At 37.7% G+C, this 15,885-nt stretch overlaps 2 protein-coding genes across 2 annotated transcripts; one reads left to right on the top strand and one right to left on the bottom strand.

Annotated features, from left to right (window-relative positions):
* The first annotated feature begins 2,553 nt into the window (after nt 1–2,553).
* On the top strand, nt 2,554–15,282 carry LOC120632906 (serine protease snake-like). The gene is made up of 9 exons (XM_039902943.1): nt 2,554–2,663; nt 3,245–3,448; nt 3,777–3,833; nt 5,666–5,730; nt 6,719–6,892; nt 7,782–7,998; nt 13,098–13,109; nt 13,158–13,285; nt 15,064–15,282. Exons 1-9 carry the CDS (start codon nt 2,615–2,617, stop codon nt 15,280–15,282), a joined length of 1,125 nt encoding a protein of 374 aa, XP_039758877.1. The 5' UTR covers nt 2,554–2,614.
* Nucleotides 9,107–9,446, bottom strand: LOC120632518. Its single transcript, XM_039902334.1, has one exon. The coding sequence runs from the start codon at nt 9,444–9,446 to the stop codon at nt 9,120–9,122; it is 327 nt and encodes a 108-aa protein (XP_039758268.1). The 3' UTR covers nt 9,107–9,119.
* Nucleotides 15,283–15,885: the final 603 nt, after the last annotated feature.

The raw sequence follows: 15,885 nt of genomic DNA on the forward strand, positions 1-15,885 counted from the left end.
TAAAGATATTAAAACAATGAAACTGTATAATCAGTAAATATTTGAAAATTTAATATATTATGTTCATAAAAACATTCCTTAATTTAAGAAAAAAATATTACTGCAATAATTTTAACATTAGAAGTAAGAATAAACTTACAGTGCAATATACTAGGTTACATTAAATGTTTTTTTTTTTTTTTTTTAAATTAACGATAGGCCAGCGTTTGACGACAATCATGCCCGTTAGAAAGCAATGATGAGGTCTAGGTTGGAGCACGCTTGCCTAGAAAAAGCCTATTCACTCTAGCCTTGAAGGTACTTAAATTATACGTGGCAGGAAACACAGTTACCGGGAGGGCGTTCCACATCTTAGCGGCACGTATCAGAAACGTGGATAAAAAACGTTTCGTGCGTGTTGATGGGATATCAACCACATAAGGATGCCACCGCTCTCGGCGTCTCGCTGTTCTGTGGTAAAACGGGGAAGGGGGAACAAGATTGTGAAGTTCCTGAGCACACTCACCGAAGTATATCCGGTAAAAAACCGATAAACAGGCAACATTGCGTCGGTGCTGGAAACTATGTAGTTTCGCCTGCGTTAACGAATTGTCGCCTATAATTCTCCTGGCGCGACGATCCACCGAATCCAAAGCTTCAAGTTGGTACTTGGCAGAGCCACCCCACAGGTGACTACAGTACTCCATGCAGGTTCGCACTTGAGCCTGGTACAGTGCGAGGCGTTGACCTGGCGTGAAGTACCGCCTAACCTTATTGAGGATACCAAGTTTTTTAGCTGCCACTTTGGCTTTGGACTCGATGCATTTGCCAAAATTGAGATTGGATGAGATGTTGACACCCAAGAGCTCAATATGGTCGCTAATTGGAACGGATACACCCCGGAAAGTGGGAGCCAAGGTGAAAGGGCTCTTTTTTGCGGAAAATAAACACGACTGCGTCTTGGCAGCATTGAACTTAACCAAATTGGCGTCACCCCAATCAGACACCTCTTTTAGAGTCAAGTTAATACGCTCCACCAAGGACTCTCTATGCTCAAGGATATCATTAGCACTGGCCCTAGGGCTGGACAAGTACCTCTCCGTAACGGTGCTGTCATCAGCGTACCCAAAAAGATTGGGATTCAAAAGATCGTTGATGTGCAGCAGAAAGAGAGTAGCGGAGAGGACAGATCCCTGAGGAACACCGGCATTGACAGCCATAAGGTCGGAAGAGTGGCCATCAACAACCACTCGAAAAGACCGTTCCCTCAAAAAATCAGATATCCAGCTGCATAATTCGTTATAATGTATAATTAAATAATAATAATGCAGCATGTATAATTCGTTTAAAGGAAATTGCGTACAATTCTACAATTAATACCATTAACACCTTATACCATTGACACCTTGGAGATGTATCTTAAAAAGTTCAAGTTTGCATTAAACGTAAGCTTATAGAAAAGTCCTATCATAGCATAAAGGACTACGTAATTGATAAAATAGATGGCGTGATCTTTCAGCACTCCACATCTATTTTTTTCTTAGTCTGTTCACTTGTAAATAATATACTATTAAAGACCTGAAGCTAATCTGAATAAAAAAATAAACTGAGTGAACACAACATTTATTATTTTAATTGATTACAAGATTTAATAGATCAAATGATTAAAGTAACTTCCTAACACGTCTGTACACTCCGACCGTCTGTCTGTTCAGTTGCAAATAATATATTATTAAAGACCTGAAGCTAATCTGAATAAAAAAATAAACTGATTGAACACAAACTTTTATTATTTTAATTGATTATAAGATTTAATAAATCAAATGATTAAAGTAAATTCCTAACACGTCTGTACACTCCGACCGTCCGAGCAAAAGTGACTATCACTCACTTTAGCTCGGACGGTCGGCCTGAGCCGTCGAGATGCTACCCGCGCGCGGCCCCCTCGTCTCGGTGGCGTGATGTTGGCCACGCCCCCTTGCTTTGCAGCAGTTTCGTAACAATATAAATTTAAATTTAAAAAACCCCTGACTTTCAAAATAGTGTACATTATTAGGGAGTTGTGAAGATATGTAATCCGCCATTTCGTGGCGGCGGCCATCTTGGACTAATTTTCTTAATTCACCTTTCAAAGAATTGAAACTAATTTAAAACCGGTTCATCCGTCCGGGAAATGATACATACAGACACGTCAGACTTAAAACGACCCGTCGCTTTTGAGTCGGGGGTTTATACCTATGGCAATTTTGGCGCCAAATGATCGTTCAAAAACAACAAATTTAACATTGGTATAAACAAATCTTTGTTGAGTATCTATAAATAAAACTATAGCCGGAGTAATTTGACCAGGTACATTTTTATATTGCGTTTCACATATCTGTTTTTACGTATTGTTATTTCAATTATTTCGAAATAACCGAATAATTTCCTGTCCTGTAATAAATTTCCTCTTAATTATTTATGTCCTTAAAAATATTATTACATCAGTGCGTGGTACGCTAGTTTGATAACATAAGTCAATAGTTGTCAATAGTATTACTTATAGTGATATTATGTAACAAGTGAACCATTTACAGTGAAAAACAAATTCTGACGCAATTAATTCGTTAGTTATTGATGTTCAAGTGATTGCAAAATGTGGTACGATTTATATCTATTAGTCTCCATCCTCACATCGTTTTTAGGTGAGTATATCGACAATATCTGGTGCTTAATAATATTTTCCATGTGTATAGTTCGGAAATTACGTTCTTTTTGTAAACTGCGGGTGGGAAAAAACTACATTACCACCCTCGGTACCGGTTACCGGTCGGTAAAGTAATTCAAAAAGAAAACTATCGGAACAGCCTCTTATATATTTTTTTTTTTTTAATGAACAATCAAAGTCTGTTAATAAAACGTTGTAATATAATAATGCATATAAAAAATGTAAAGGTTAAACGCAAATTGCCAGAAAGGTTTTCTTTTCAGAGTTATGTGCGTTTTTAATTTACAAAATTGATATCACTACACTTGATTTACAAATTGATATAACGGTGAAGGAAATGATCGTGAGGAGACCTGCATGCCCGTGAGTTCTCCATAAAGTTGTTATAGGTGTGTGAAGTCTACCGATCCGCCCTTGGCCAGCGTGGTGGACTACGCCCTAAACTCTCCTTCTGAGAGGAGACCCGTGGACTGAAGTGGACCGTCAATGGGCTGGTCATGATGATGATGATGATGATGATGATCAAGTTTCTAGTGAAAATACCTTGCACTGTTTCAGAATCCACTTCGTTTTCGACTAGAATAATCAATCAAAATATTGGCGTTTCTAATGGAGATAGGCGGGAACTGGAATCTTCAATGGAAATTGAAGATTTACTTCCTCCCTTTGACGATCGTAAATTTGGTATGACCGACTTTTCAGACCTCACAACAATAGATAGTGGAAGGAGAAATCGTCAATTTGAAAGCGTCAGTGAAAAGAGTAAGTGCTTAGAATTAAGTTGACGTGTCGTACAGGGCGTAACCAACATCTTTTAAACAAGTCACAACTGCCTTTTTGTCTAATTTTTAGAAAGAAAGAAAGAGAGAAAAGTTTTTTGGTAACAACGGAAGAATAAACAATTTCACAATAAACAAACAAACAAATAAATCTTTCCTCTTATAATATTAATAATTATATATAGAAGTATAGTTATTACTACTTTACGTGATGGTAGTAAGAACCGAAGTCATGCTAAACACGAAGGTAGTAGAAAACAGGCTGAATGTTCATTATGCACCGTGTTAACACTTGTCTCTTTCTAATTCAGAATGCGTGGAATATGTTTCTGAAATGCTGAAGCGACAGGAACAAAGCAAATTGGGTCGTGAGTACAATTGTATATAATATATAAATGTGTATAATTGTATATATAATATGTATTTAACATGTATATATATTTATTTTACTCCTTAAAATTTTTGAACCGGTCGATTTATTCACTCTGTTGCACAACCAAAGAAACGGTTTACAAAACGGTTTTAGACACCCTACACGGCCGAGTGGTGCAGTGGGCAGCGACCCTGCTTTCTGAGTCCAAGGTCGTGGGTTCGATTCCCACAACTGGAAAATGTTTGTGTGATGACCATGAATGTTTTTCAGTGTCTGGGTGTTTATCTGTATATTATAAGTATATTATCATACTTATTCTCAAAAACCAAACCAAACTGAACTTCACAACTTAGTATTAGTATATACTATATGATTAGTATCCCGCGGGTGTCAAAGTTGCTTTTTATATATGCTAGCCCTTTACCTCAGAATGCTACCTAGCTTAGTATCTCTAGTACTCAATTTAGAGAAATGATAATATTTGAAAATAACAGGTACTTATATCAGTTTTCATATATAATTACCATTAAAGAAAATTATGTGTGAACATTCTGTGTGAAATTTTGTTTTTATACTGCACCGAAAACTTTTATGGCGTTTGTCATTGTTATTTGTAACCTCGTTTAACCTTAATTGTTAATGCAGCTGATTTACAGTTTTATTTTATGACAACTTGGTACATTGATCTCGGGTTTTTTTAATGAATGTATGAATATACTTTTATTGCACACAAGCACATAATTACAATTTGGCGGCCTTATCGCTTAATAGCGATTTCTTCCAGGCAGCAGGATAAAAATACAGAAAATAGTTAGGTGGTGCATATATAGATACCTATACCCATAAAATAAATATTTAATTGCTTAAATTAATATATATAGAACAATATTTATAACTAAAGACAAATAAATAAATAAGTAACCAATTTAAATATAATATAAAAAATTACATTTACTTAAAAATACTGCAAACAATTAAATAACATTCCCCTTTTTTTAATTAACTAATAATTAAAACTATTTTTTTTTATTATCTTTTATGTACCACAAATAGTGATAACAAACATAAGTATTTTAAGTAAACAAAAAAGCTTATCTCTATAAGAGGTCTCTTCCAGCAACTCTAGGATGTACCATAGATGAACCATAGATTTTCGGTATTCAACCATTTTGTTGATTTTCTAATTACGTGATTTAGACTATCAAAATAGAATGTAGCTTTATTAAAAAATATTTAAAACATTTAAATTGCATACTTGGCTTAATAATTACCTATTAATAGTAAAAATACTTAAACAAAAAGTTCCTAAATCTTGGATTAATGAAAGGTTAAATAATGGGTAGTTAGTTAAATGTGAGAACACGAGTTCAAAGATCTACAGTCTCATCAGACGACTCTTTGCCAATTGTCACTAATAATACTTTATGAATATCTGTTGTCCATTCGTGTTCTCCTGGTATTTTACCATTAGCTCCTTTATTGTGACTAGCATAATTTGTTTATTACTTGTAACAGAATGGCAGCTCTTGAAATAGTGTCTAGTTCCGAGTGCCATTTGGAACTTTATCACCAGTTTCACTTGACCAAACGGTGTATCAAAATGGTGTGCCTGTAGTGTTTGAAGAGCTCCCTCGCTTCTCATATATCCCACCAATAGATCGTAACCTGATCACAGTGGAACCAACTTGAAAATGTACCGTTTCAAATAATGGAAGTATTTATGAAGGTCCTGAGGAAACACACTTCAAAAAAATATACATGAACCGAATTATTAACTCCTTGTTGTGTTGAAGAAATTTTATTCATTTGATATCAATAATATTTCAGTTTCAGATCCAAATGTTACCATTATAAATGGAAAAGTAGTCAAAGAAGCGGAGTACCCACACATGGTCAGTTTTGTTTATCATATAGGCTAATGATGGTAATGTTAACGGTGGTTACGAGTGCTTCTACTGCTTAGCATGATCAACTTAAGATTACCTGGATTCGATTTTCGAAAATTGTATGGTATTTTGTATTGGTACTTTAATGACTGATGAATAATTTTATGAATGATGTAAATAAATAATGATAACATACAGATAAACACATGTTCATCACACAAAAACTGTCCAGTTTTGGGTATCAAACCCACGGCATTGGGCTCAGAAAGGTCGCTACCCATTGCGGCCATCGGCAATCGGCAATCGGCCGTCAAACTATTGATGATACATAAAAAGTATGTACCACGTGATTAAAGTAATCATTATAACCTACAAAAAAGTTCTAGAGAGAATATTAGAAGAGGTAAAAAGAATTTTGTATAAATCGCCGGTGGAAACAAAAGTTGGTCATATTAATATTGTCGTATTAATTCTTATTTATTTATTTAATTGTTTTATAATCAAGGTTATTTATATAGCAGTAAAATTGTTTTTAATTCATTCCATTGACTTTTAATTTGGTAGTCACAGCGAGTTTAAAAAAAATTAAGGACTACACTTAAACAAACCAATTATTTTTAACAACTACACCCCATTTTAAAAATACGAGTATCTGTAGAACTGCACCTTCATAATTGAAAGCAAATCTCTGAAATAAACTGTTCCTACGGGCTGCTTTAAAAACTTCTTCTTCTACACAGAAGAAAGAAACAAAAGAAAAAGAAGTTTATCTTATATCTTTAAACGAGCAATTCTTGTATATTTATAATTGGAATCTCGGAATCGGCTCCATCGATTTTCATGAAATTTAGTATACAGAGGGGTTTCGGGGGCGATAAATCGATCTAGCTAGGATTCATTTTTAGAAAATGTCATTTTATTTGTGTTTTCCGGTAATAACCGATTTAGTGAAGTTGCACGGGTCAGCTAGTTTAAATAATAATGATGGTTTCAGGGGGCTTTGGGCTGGTGGACGAATTCTGTGCCGAGGAAAATAGTATTTCTATGCGGTGGAAGTTTGATAAGCGACAGATTTATGCTGACCGCAGCGCACTGCACGTACTGCGTCCGTAAATACATTGAGCAGCCGGTACCGTACCTCGTGAGACTGGGGTCTAGATATCTTGAAGTAAGTTTACATTGGAGTCCACAAATCCGCACTGGGGCAGCGTGGTGCACTACGGCCTAAACCCTTCTCATCGTGGGGGACCCGAGCCCTGTAATAACCAGTAATAGATTGATATGATGATGATGAATTTTACATTTAATAGCAGTTAATAGATTATGAAATATTATGAAAATTAAGCTTAATTTGCTATACTCCGCGAACAGCAGGAGAATTTGTGTGGTGTGATTTATAAATACTCCACACCAAACAGATCCTCGGCAATGTACCCTCCTCTCAATGGAGCATCCTTAGGAGATGTTGACTTTGCAATGATTCATATTATTGATTTCCGCAAATTAACGCTTGCTTCTATCCAATAGTAGTAAATAGAGCTTTTTGTGACAGAACTCGTTCCAGTCCTCCAAGGAAATACTGCAGCCATGCTTATGTAAAGGTAAACGGTGATAGCCTAGTGGTTAGGACGCTGGCTTCACTTTCGAGGAGCCGAGTACGACCAAGCCTCTAACTTATTATTTCTATAAACAATCGCATGGTGCTAGCGTATTGGTAGACTTCACAAGCCTTTGAAATAATTCTAAAAAATTCTTAGCCTTGCAGGTGAAACACGATGTTTTCATCTCCATTAATGCAAGTAATTTTATTTTTGCTTAGATTAAAATACAAAAAAAAATTGCACAAAACAGAAAAATTAGAGGTCGTACCAAAAAGTTACCCATTCTTAGAATAACATGCGATAATATAGGTATAACATTACAATCTCAATTTAAATTGTAACTCTTAGCTTGCACTTTTTCCTAGTTTCATGCTCTATTAATTTTGCTATTTCTCTGTGTATAAAACAATAACAGTCATTCTTTAATTCACTCATATGTTTGATATTTTATTTCAGTCGTTGACCCATGAAGCTCCCGAAGATGTGCGCATTCGAAATGTTATAAAACATCCACGTTATAAATCTCCGAGACGATACTACGACATAGCTTTGATACAATTAGATAAAATTGTTCGGTTTACAAAATTTCTTCAGCCAGCATGTCTGTCGACCTCGCAATATAGTGCTTCTAGCAACAACAAATTTACAGCTACTGGATGGGGATCTGTGCAAGGTTTACAAATCGTAATATTTAATTTTTAAAATTTGAAGCTGTAGAATACCTTTAGCTTCCGCAAGAAATTCATCTAGCTTCCGACCGTAAAAGATATAGAAAAACTTATCCGCCCTATGAGTTCAGTAAAATGATGGGTTTCAGAATACTGGTGGGTTTACCACGTTATTGTAGTGCATCTGAAATTTTCGCGAGGCCTTATACTGATGACCTTTTTGCCTTGATGCCTTGCCATCCTCGATGAAACGAACGTGGGTAAGCAGTAAGGGCATTCTTAAGGCATTAATAAATAGATACGACTCTCCAATATACAAGCTATATATTAAACTCCATGTAGGGCTGATTGAAGGCAGAAATTCTAATTTGTAATTTTTTTGTATATTTTATATTAATATCTCATGTAAGTCTTTTGATTTCGTTTTTGATTATAACTTTTTTTTAATTATTCTGTAATATAATAGTGTAGATAGGTCGTAGTTACCAAATAAATAAAGAATTATTAATAATAAATATCCAGGATAGTGAAAAAAACATCATGGATACCTTGCCGAATTCCATGATATACAAAGAACAAAGTCAAAGTCAAAAATATCTTTATTCAAGTAGACCCATAGGTGGCACTTTTGATGCGTACATAAGAATTACACGGTAGTGAGATGATGGCGATAACCACATTCGTAAACTTAAAACTAAAGCTACGACAGAAACTTAGCCGGGTGTTTTTTTTTTGTTATCACCATCTCACAATGTCATTTAAAATTATTAGAAGAGCAACCTGGTTGGAGCAATAATTCACACCCAAGCTTTTTTATCAATTACGTAGTCCTTTATACTATAATAGGACTTTTTTATAAGCTTACGTTTAATACAAACTTTGAACTTTTTTAGAGGCATCTCCAAGATGTCAACATTGTCCAAGATGTGAACATAAAGTTTTATTTGTTTAAATCTGCAGAAACCAGGAACATTTTTACAATTTTTTTTACATTAATAATTGAAGGAACATGTAGATTATCCTACCGATGAAGACCTATCGCCTATAAACAGAGCGACACTTCACGGGGCATGCAAGGAACACGTCCTGCAACATGCCGCCCTTCATCTGTCTGCGCCTTTTCCCATCATCTGGGGTCGGCTCTCCTTGTCCGTTTCCTCCATTCAAGACGGTTTTGAGCAGTTTCCGCGTTGATATCATTTAGCTTCAGGTCATTTTGGACCGTCGTTAACCAGGTGGCGGGGGGTCTTCCGCGCCCACGCTTCGTCGTCGGTATGTCCAGGGCTACTCGTACCATGTGGTCTGCGGGTCGTCTGACAACGTGTCCATACCAGCGCAATCGTTTTTCCTGTAATTTATGAACGATGGGAGTGATTCCATAACTACCTCTAACATACTCGTTCTTGATTTTGTCGAGGCGGGTGACGCCCGCTGACCAGCGTAACATGCGCATCTCAGTGGTAGTGTAACTTTGTGCTGTGCTTTTTGGTAGCGGCCCAGCATTCCGTACCATACAGTATGGCAGGGCGGATTGCAGTTTTGTATAGTTTCCCTTTGATCTTTAGGGGCATTCTTCTGTCACACATTACGCCTGTGAGCTGTCTCCACTTATTCCAGCCAGCTGTAGTACGATAAGTCACGTCATCGTCAATTTTACTATCGTTGCCTATTATGGATCCGAGGTATTTGAATTGCTTTACTGTGGGAATACGAGTATTATTAATATAGAATTTAATTTGGGCGGCGTCGGTTGTACCATCGAATATGCAGGACATGTGCTCAGTTTTTCCTCGGCTGATTCTAAGACCATTCTCTTCCAATGATGTTATCCAGAGATTTAATTGGCTTTGTAGCTCTGCAACAGTGTCAGATATGAGCACGACATCGTCTGCGTACAAGATGTTCCAGGGTACGGGTCTTTGACAGTCTTTCGTGAGATAATCCATGGTCACATTAAATAACAAAGGACTAAGTGCGGAGCCCAGTGTGTGCTCTCAGCGACTGCCATATCAAATTTCTGGGAACATGGTCAAAGGCCTTTTCTAAATCTATAAAGATCATGTGTAGGTTGGACTTGTTAATCTTCGCTTTTTCAAGCATGATTCGAATGGTTTGTATAGCATCGGATGTACCTTTGCCCGTGACAAAGCCGCACTGATTGGGAGTTAACTCAACGATGTCTCTTATTCTATTATTAAGGATTCTTTCCCAAATTTTGAACGTATGCGACATAAGTTTTATGGCCCTGTAGTTATTGCAGTCCCTGACATCTCCTTTGCCCTTATAAAAAGGTACTAAAAAGCTTTGTCGCCATGAGTTCGGAATAGGCTGACCAATAACTAGTTTATTAAATAGTTCAAGCAACCAGAGTTCTCCCAGTTCTCCTAATCGCTTCCAGATCTCGGCTGGAATTTCATCAGGGCCTACGGCCTTATTGTTCTTCATTTGTCTGATTGCCTTTTTGACTTCATCTATAACAATGCATGGGACAGGACCTTGAACTGGTGTAGGCTTAGCGCTTTCATGTTTTATGGGGTGGGACACGTTTAGAAGATGCCGGTAGTATTCCACCCACCTATCTCTTATGTGAACGTCTTCTGTTAATATTCTATTGTTGGGATCTTTAATGTATTTTATCGTGCTGTAATCCTTGGTATTGTTGTTTCTCGTCTTTGCAATTTTATGTATATCAACCTCTGACTCTGCCGTCTCCAGCTTTTCATAAAAATCACGATTGGATTCGCATTTAGCAATTGCAACCTGTCGTTTAGATGTTCTCTTTGCTTCCTTATATAGATCTAAGTCAGTCTGATCCTCCGTGGTCTGCCATCTCTTAAAGTGCTCCTTTTTGGTCTTCACTGCTTCTTTAACAGTGTCTTGCCACCAGTGAGTTTCTTTAAAGGGGCCTTTTCTGGGCTTTGTTCGCCCTAGGTGTTTTTCGGCGTTGGTTCTACAGAAAGGTTCAAACTCACCCCACATATCGTTTGCGTTGCGATCTATATTGTTCATGGACCAGTTCAAGTTTTTCAGCGACAGTTGTAGTAAGCATGTCGCCACTTGCCTCCTCTAGGCGCCTCCATCTTATTTTAGATGATATTGTTACGTTGGATTTTAGTGCTTTTGGTAACCTATAGGTTGCAACTAATAGTCGGTGTTGGGTGGTCATAGGTTCCCCTGGTATAACCTTGCAATCTTTATACCGTCCCAAATGGTTTCGCCTTGCAAGGCAAAAATCTATTTGTGTTGTGTGTCCGCCACTCTTGTAAGTTATGAGGTGAGTGTCTTTTTTTTTAAAGAAAGTATTAATAATAGCAAGATCACAGTCAGAGGCGAACTGTAGAATGCGGTCACCATCACGGTTGCGGTTTCCGTATCCAAACCCGCCGTGACATCTATCGAAATAGTTATTACTCGCTCCGATATGACCATTGAGATCACCCCCGATATGAATGGCTTCTTTTGGCGGTATTTCCGTTACAAGCTTGTGTATGTCTTCCCAAAAAGAATCTTTCTCGTCCTCCGTACAGTTTGTCTGAGGTGCGTATGCTGTCACGATGTTAAAACATTGCTGATTATCCAAGGCAATCTTTACCGACATAAGCCGGTCACTTACGCGTTCGATATTGACGAGCCTGCTACTTAAATTACTGGACAGTACAATTCCAACTCCGTTCTTAGCTTCTGACCCATGGTAGAGCAGTTTATACCCATTACCTATTAATCTTGATTTTGATCCCCGCCACTTGGTCTCTTGAATACAGCATGCATCAATACGACGTCGCTGTAAGACGTCACTCAGTTCGGCACTTCTGCCCGTCATTGAGCCTACGTTCCACGTAGCCAATCGCATTGCGCATGTATTGCATGTGTTGCTCTGACCGTCGCTTAAGGGGTACGCCCTAACATTTAATCGCTCTCTCTTTGTTGTATTTTTCATTTTTGGACAAGGATAAGAAGTGGCTTTTTTTTTACGACCGGCTGCCGCCTGACGCCAAGGCAGTGCCTCTCGTGGAGAGTTTTGGGCGCCGCCGTTGGATCCAAAGATCTCTTCCGCCGCCATCCCTACTACACCCCCTGCCTAGAAGTGTAGATCTAATGAAGCCTGGTTATCCATTACCCAGAAGCAGCCTTCACTAGAGGGTGCCTCTTCCGCCTGTTCCGCCGTTCCGATGATCATCATCTCCGCCTTCACAGCCGTTGAGGACTTCACCCGTAACCCTGGGCATGGGTTCCATGCTATACCCCATGGTACTGGGTCCCCGACCGAACTTAGCCACCCCACCACTCCGGCCTACTGAAGTGGGGGGTGCCCACCCCCGCGACGTGGACGCGCCGGACGGGAAATACCCCAGTGGAGGGCAGAGAAGGTGACTCTGTCCCCCCTAGGGCCGGGTTAATGCCTCCGTGTAGGCCCGGAGGCAAGGGCCCTGTGTCCATCAATTTGAGGCATAGCTGCTAAGCCTCATGTGCCTATAATTACATCGGCAACCACGCCCTTCAGACCGGAACACGGCATTGCAACAATGCTGCTTAGCGGCAGAAATAAGTATGACGATAGTACTTCCCCGGACGAGCGTCACAAAAAGCTCTGCTACTACGGAATTTGTAATTTCTTCAATCTTTTTTGAAGCCTCGGCCGAAGCCTCTCGGTAGACCAGACCAGAAGAAATTAAGAAATTTTAAATTTCCAGTTTGGATATCTGCAGGGAATAGAACCCGGGACCTCCAATTTAAAACCACAGCGTTCACACCATCGTTGAGCGCGGGTTGTCAAAAATAAAAAATAAATAGATGAAAAATTGCACCCATTTATGAATTGAAATGAAATTATCACAAAATATCACATTTTTTTTGATAAATTTATATGTATCTGCATCCGTTATTTAACTAAACCTATCTATCTCTCTTCCACTCCATCGGCCGATACCGCTTAGACCGATCGTACCTCTCTATCCCTTGTGCCGCACTCTCGCTTGCACGCTCAACTCAGACGGAACGTGACAATGAGTCATGCTTTTTCGAGCGTGCAGCCAGGCACGGTCATCGTTTATCAAATCAAAATCACGGTGTGCATTATGGCATTGTAATCTTATTTTCTTTTTAGCAACATCGGATACTTGAAGTATCCGATGTTGCTAAAAAGAAAAGGAACTTAGATTTGCAGAGATTCACTTAATCGACATCGACAAATGTAACTACCTTCTAAAAAAATTACATATTAGACTCTGGAATGGGGTAGCAGCTCACCAATTGTGCGCTGGCGAGTTGAACGGAAACACAGATACCTGTAAGGTAAGTCATAAATATCATCCTCAGCCCGAAGACGGCAAACTGTTGAACTTATGAACACGAGAAAGAGATTTTATGAATGTGCCGGTTCTACATTACATTTCGCTTAACTAAACAGAATTTACATGTACATCTTATCTATACTTATAATAAAACTGTAACTGGAAGATTCCTGTACATTTAATATATTTTGATAATTTTGAACGGGGGATGCTTTATAATCGATACTGAGTCCAAAACAGATTTTTATTTCATTTTTGTCTGTCTGTCTGCCTGTCCGTCCGGGCATCACGCGAAAACTACTGAACGGATTAAAATAAAAATTGGTATAGTGGTAGCTGATATTCCGGGTCAACATATAGGATAGCTGTTATCCCGATAAACTATAAGTTTCCTCCGGGAAACGGGATGAAAATTTTTAACAATTTTACTTCGTAGCTCCGTTAAATTTGAACAGATTTTAATAATTCTTTTTTTTGTTTTAAATTTTATACTATAAAACACGTAGTGACTAATTTTAATGAAGATCTGATAAATATTGTCGGAGATAAGGGGCATAACTTAAGATAACAGCAAGTAGCGAGGCATATGGGACAACGATCGAATACATGCGTACCATACTACTTAATATTATAAATGCGAAAGTTTGTGAGGTTGGATGTATGTATGTATCAACTAAAATAATGAAAACTTATCAACTCAGTATACCACGTAAAATAATAGTAGGTACACAGCTAGCTACGATGATTGACTTATACGCAGACGAAGTCGCGAGGGTCCGCTAGTTTCATAATAAATTTAAATTATTCTTCTAGTGAAGCCCTTTCATGTGACACACACACGCACAAACGCACACAGACACTTCAAGTTATAACATCCCTCGTTTTTGCGTTTACAAGTCGGCTTTTGCCCTGTATCTGGGCGAACATGTAAATCCTTGCGCTCTGGATACTATCGTCGGCATGTGAAAATAGTCTCATTAAAGCAGCGCTGTGGGTGCAAACTTTAAAACACTCTCCCTTATTCGAATTGAAAAAAAAAGCGTGTGTGTACACGCATTAGAAGTTATATTTTGGCGTAACAAAATAAAAATCTTTTCAAAACTTTTACCTTTCGCCTTATTCTACGATAGTAGAAAAAACTAAACTAACAATAGAAAAAAGATATTTCTTACATTGAACTATTTAGTTGAATAAAGTTTATTTAAATATCACAAAAAAATATTTCTACATACTTAAAGAAATGGACAAAATAAACATAATTAAATTTGGAACACTAATAGATTATCGGAAAACCAACTTTCACTCAACATTAAAATTTGAGATTTTTGTACAATTAAGTCAACTATATCACCGGAATGAGCACGCACACTGACAATCCTAAGTATACACTACACTGTAAAAACTTATAGCTAACATCAAGATGTCGGTTTTTTTTTTGTCGCATCGTAAAAATTTACTCTTATCGTTTTTCCCTAACGTGCCAAAAAAAGTACAACTTCAAAAATTTAAAAAAAAAATTATTACAAGTAGCCTTACTCTATCGCGTCGCGTAGACACTGATTAAGGGCATGGGTTTTTATAACTATAAATACTATATTGCCATACCCCCAACAGTCCCCTGTCACCTGTCCTAGCGACCTTTCAGAGTGCTTCACATCGATGGCGGCTGTATAATAGGGCGGGTCTGGTTGATATGACACGAAAATTGCCCTGAAGCCGCCTGAACGCAGATAAATAACGATTTCAAACTAAGCAGGGTACCTAATCCTTTTGTTACAGGGTGATTCCGGTGGTCCCATTCAACAAAAACTTATCAGCTCTCCTTCGCAAGGAACCATTCACAGAATACTAGCAGTCACATCGTTTGGTCCAACCAAATGTACGACAAAACATGTGCCAGGAGTCTACTCAAATGTTTCCTATTTCGCCAAATGGATTGAGCGAATCGTATGGCCGGAGGAATACGATACGTTTAAATATAAAAAATATGTACAATAAATTCGTATACATTCATGTGTAAAGTTATTTTTTGATAAAGATTGATTAAAAAAATTGTTTTTGCTTAATAATTAATTTCTTTCAATCCAGCTAATTTAGTAAAGTTACCAGGAGGGGCAGGTTTGTTTCACTGAAATTGTGTCGTAATCGTGCTTAGACCTTATTATTAGTATTGTATTACACCCAATCGACGTAAGTCATCTGCATTCAAATATACTACCAGTTTCAAAATAACCAATATTCAGATTAAACTGTTTTTGTCATTTCAATTTCGTTATAACCAAATGGTTTGGGTAATATATATAAAACCGCGTTTAACCGATTGCACGTTTACACGAAGTATAAGAACAGTCACAAATATTATCGACTCTTCACCGTTCTCAAATGCGAGATCACGAGCGGTCAATCAACCCACTCAATGCACCCAGATTTATGCAAGGTAACTATTTATACACCATTCGTAAATTTTCTTACCTTGAAATAGTTCTCAAATATTAACTGTTTAAAGCGATTTTTTTTAAGAAGAAAAACAGTAAAGGCCGAAATATCTTTTTTTAGTGATATATAACAGACAAATATCAACCGCAGCGCCAATTTCAATTT

Source organism: Pararge aegeria, chromosome 20 (genome assembly GCF_905163445.1).
Source record: "Pararge aegeria chromosome 20, ilParAegt1.1, whole genome shotgun sequence".
Classification (NCBI taxonomy): Eukaryota; Metazoa; Arthropoda; class Insecta; order Lepidoptera; family Nymphalidae; genus Pararge; species Pararge aegeria.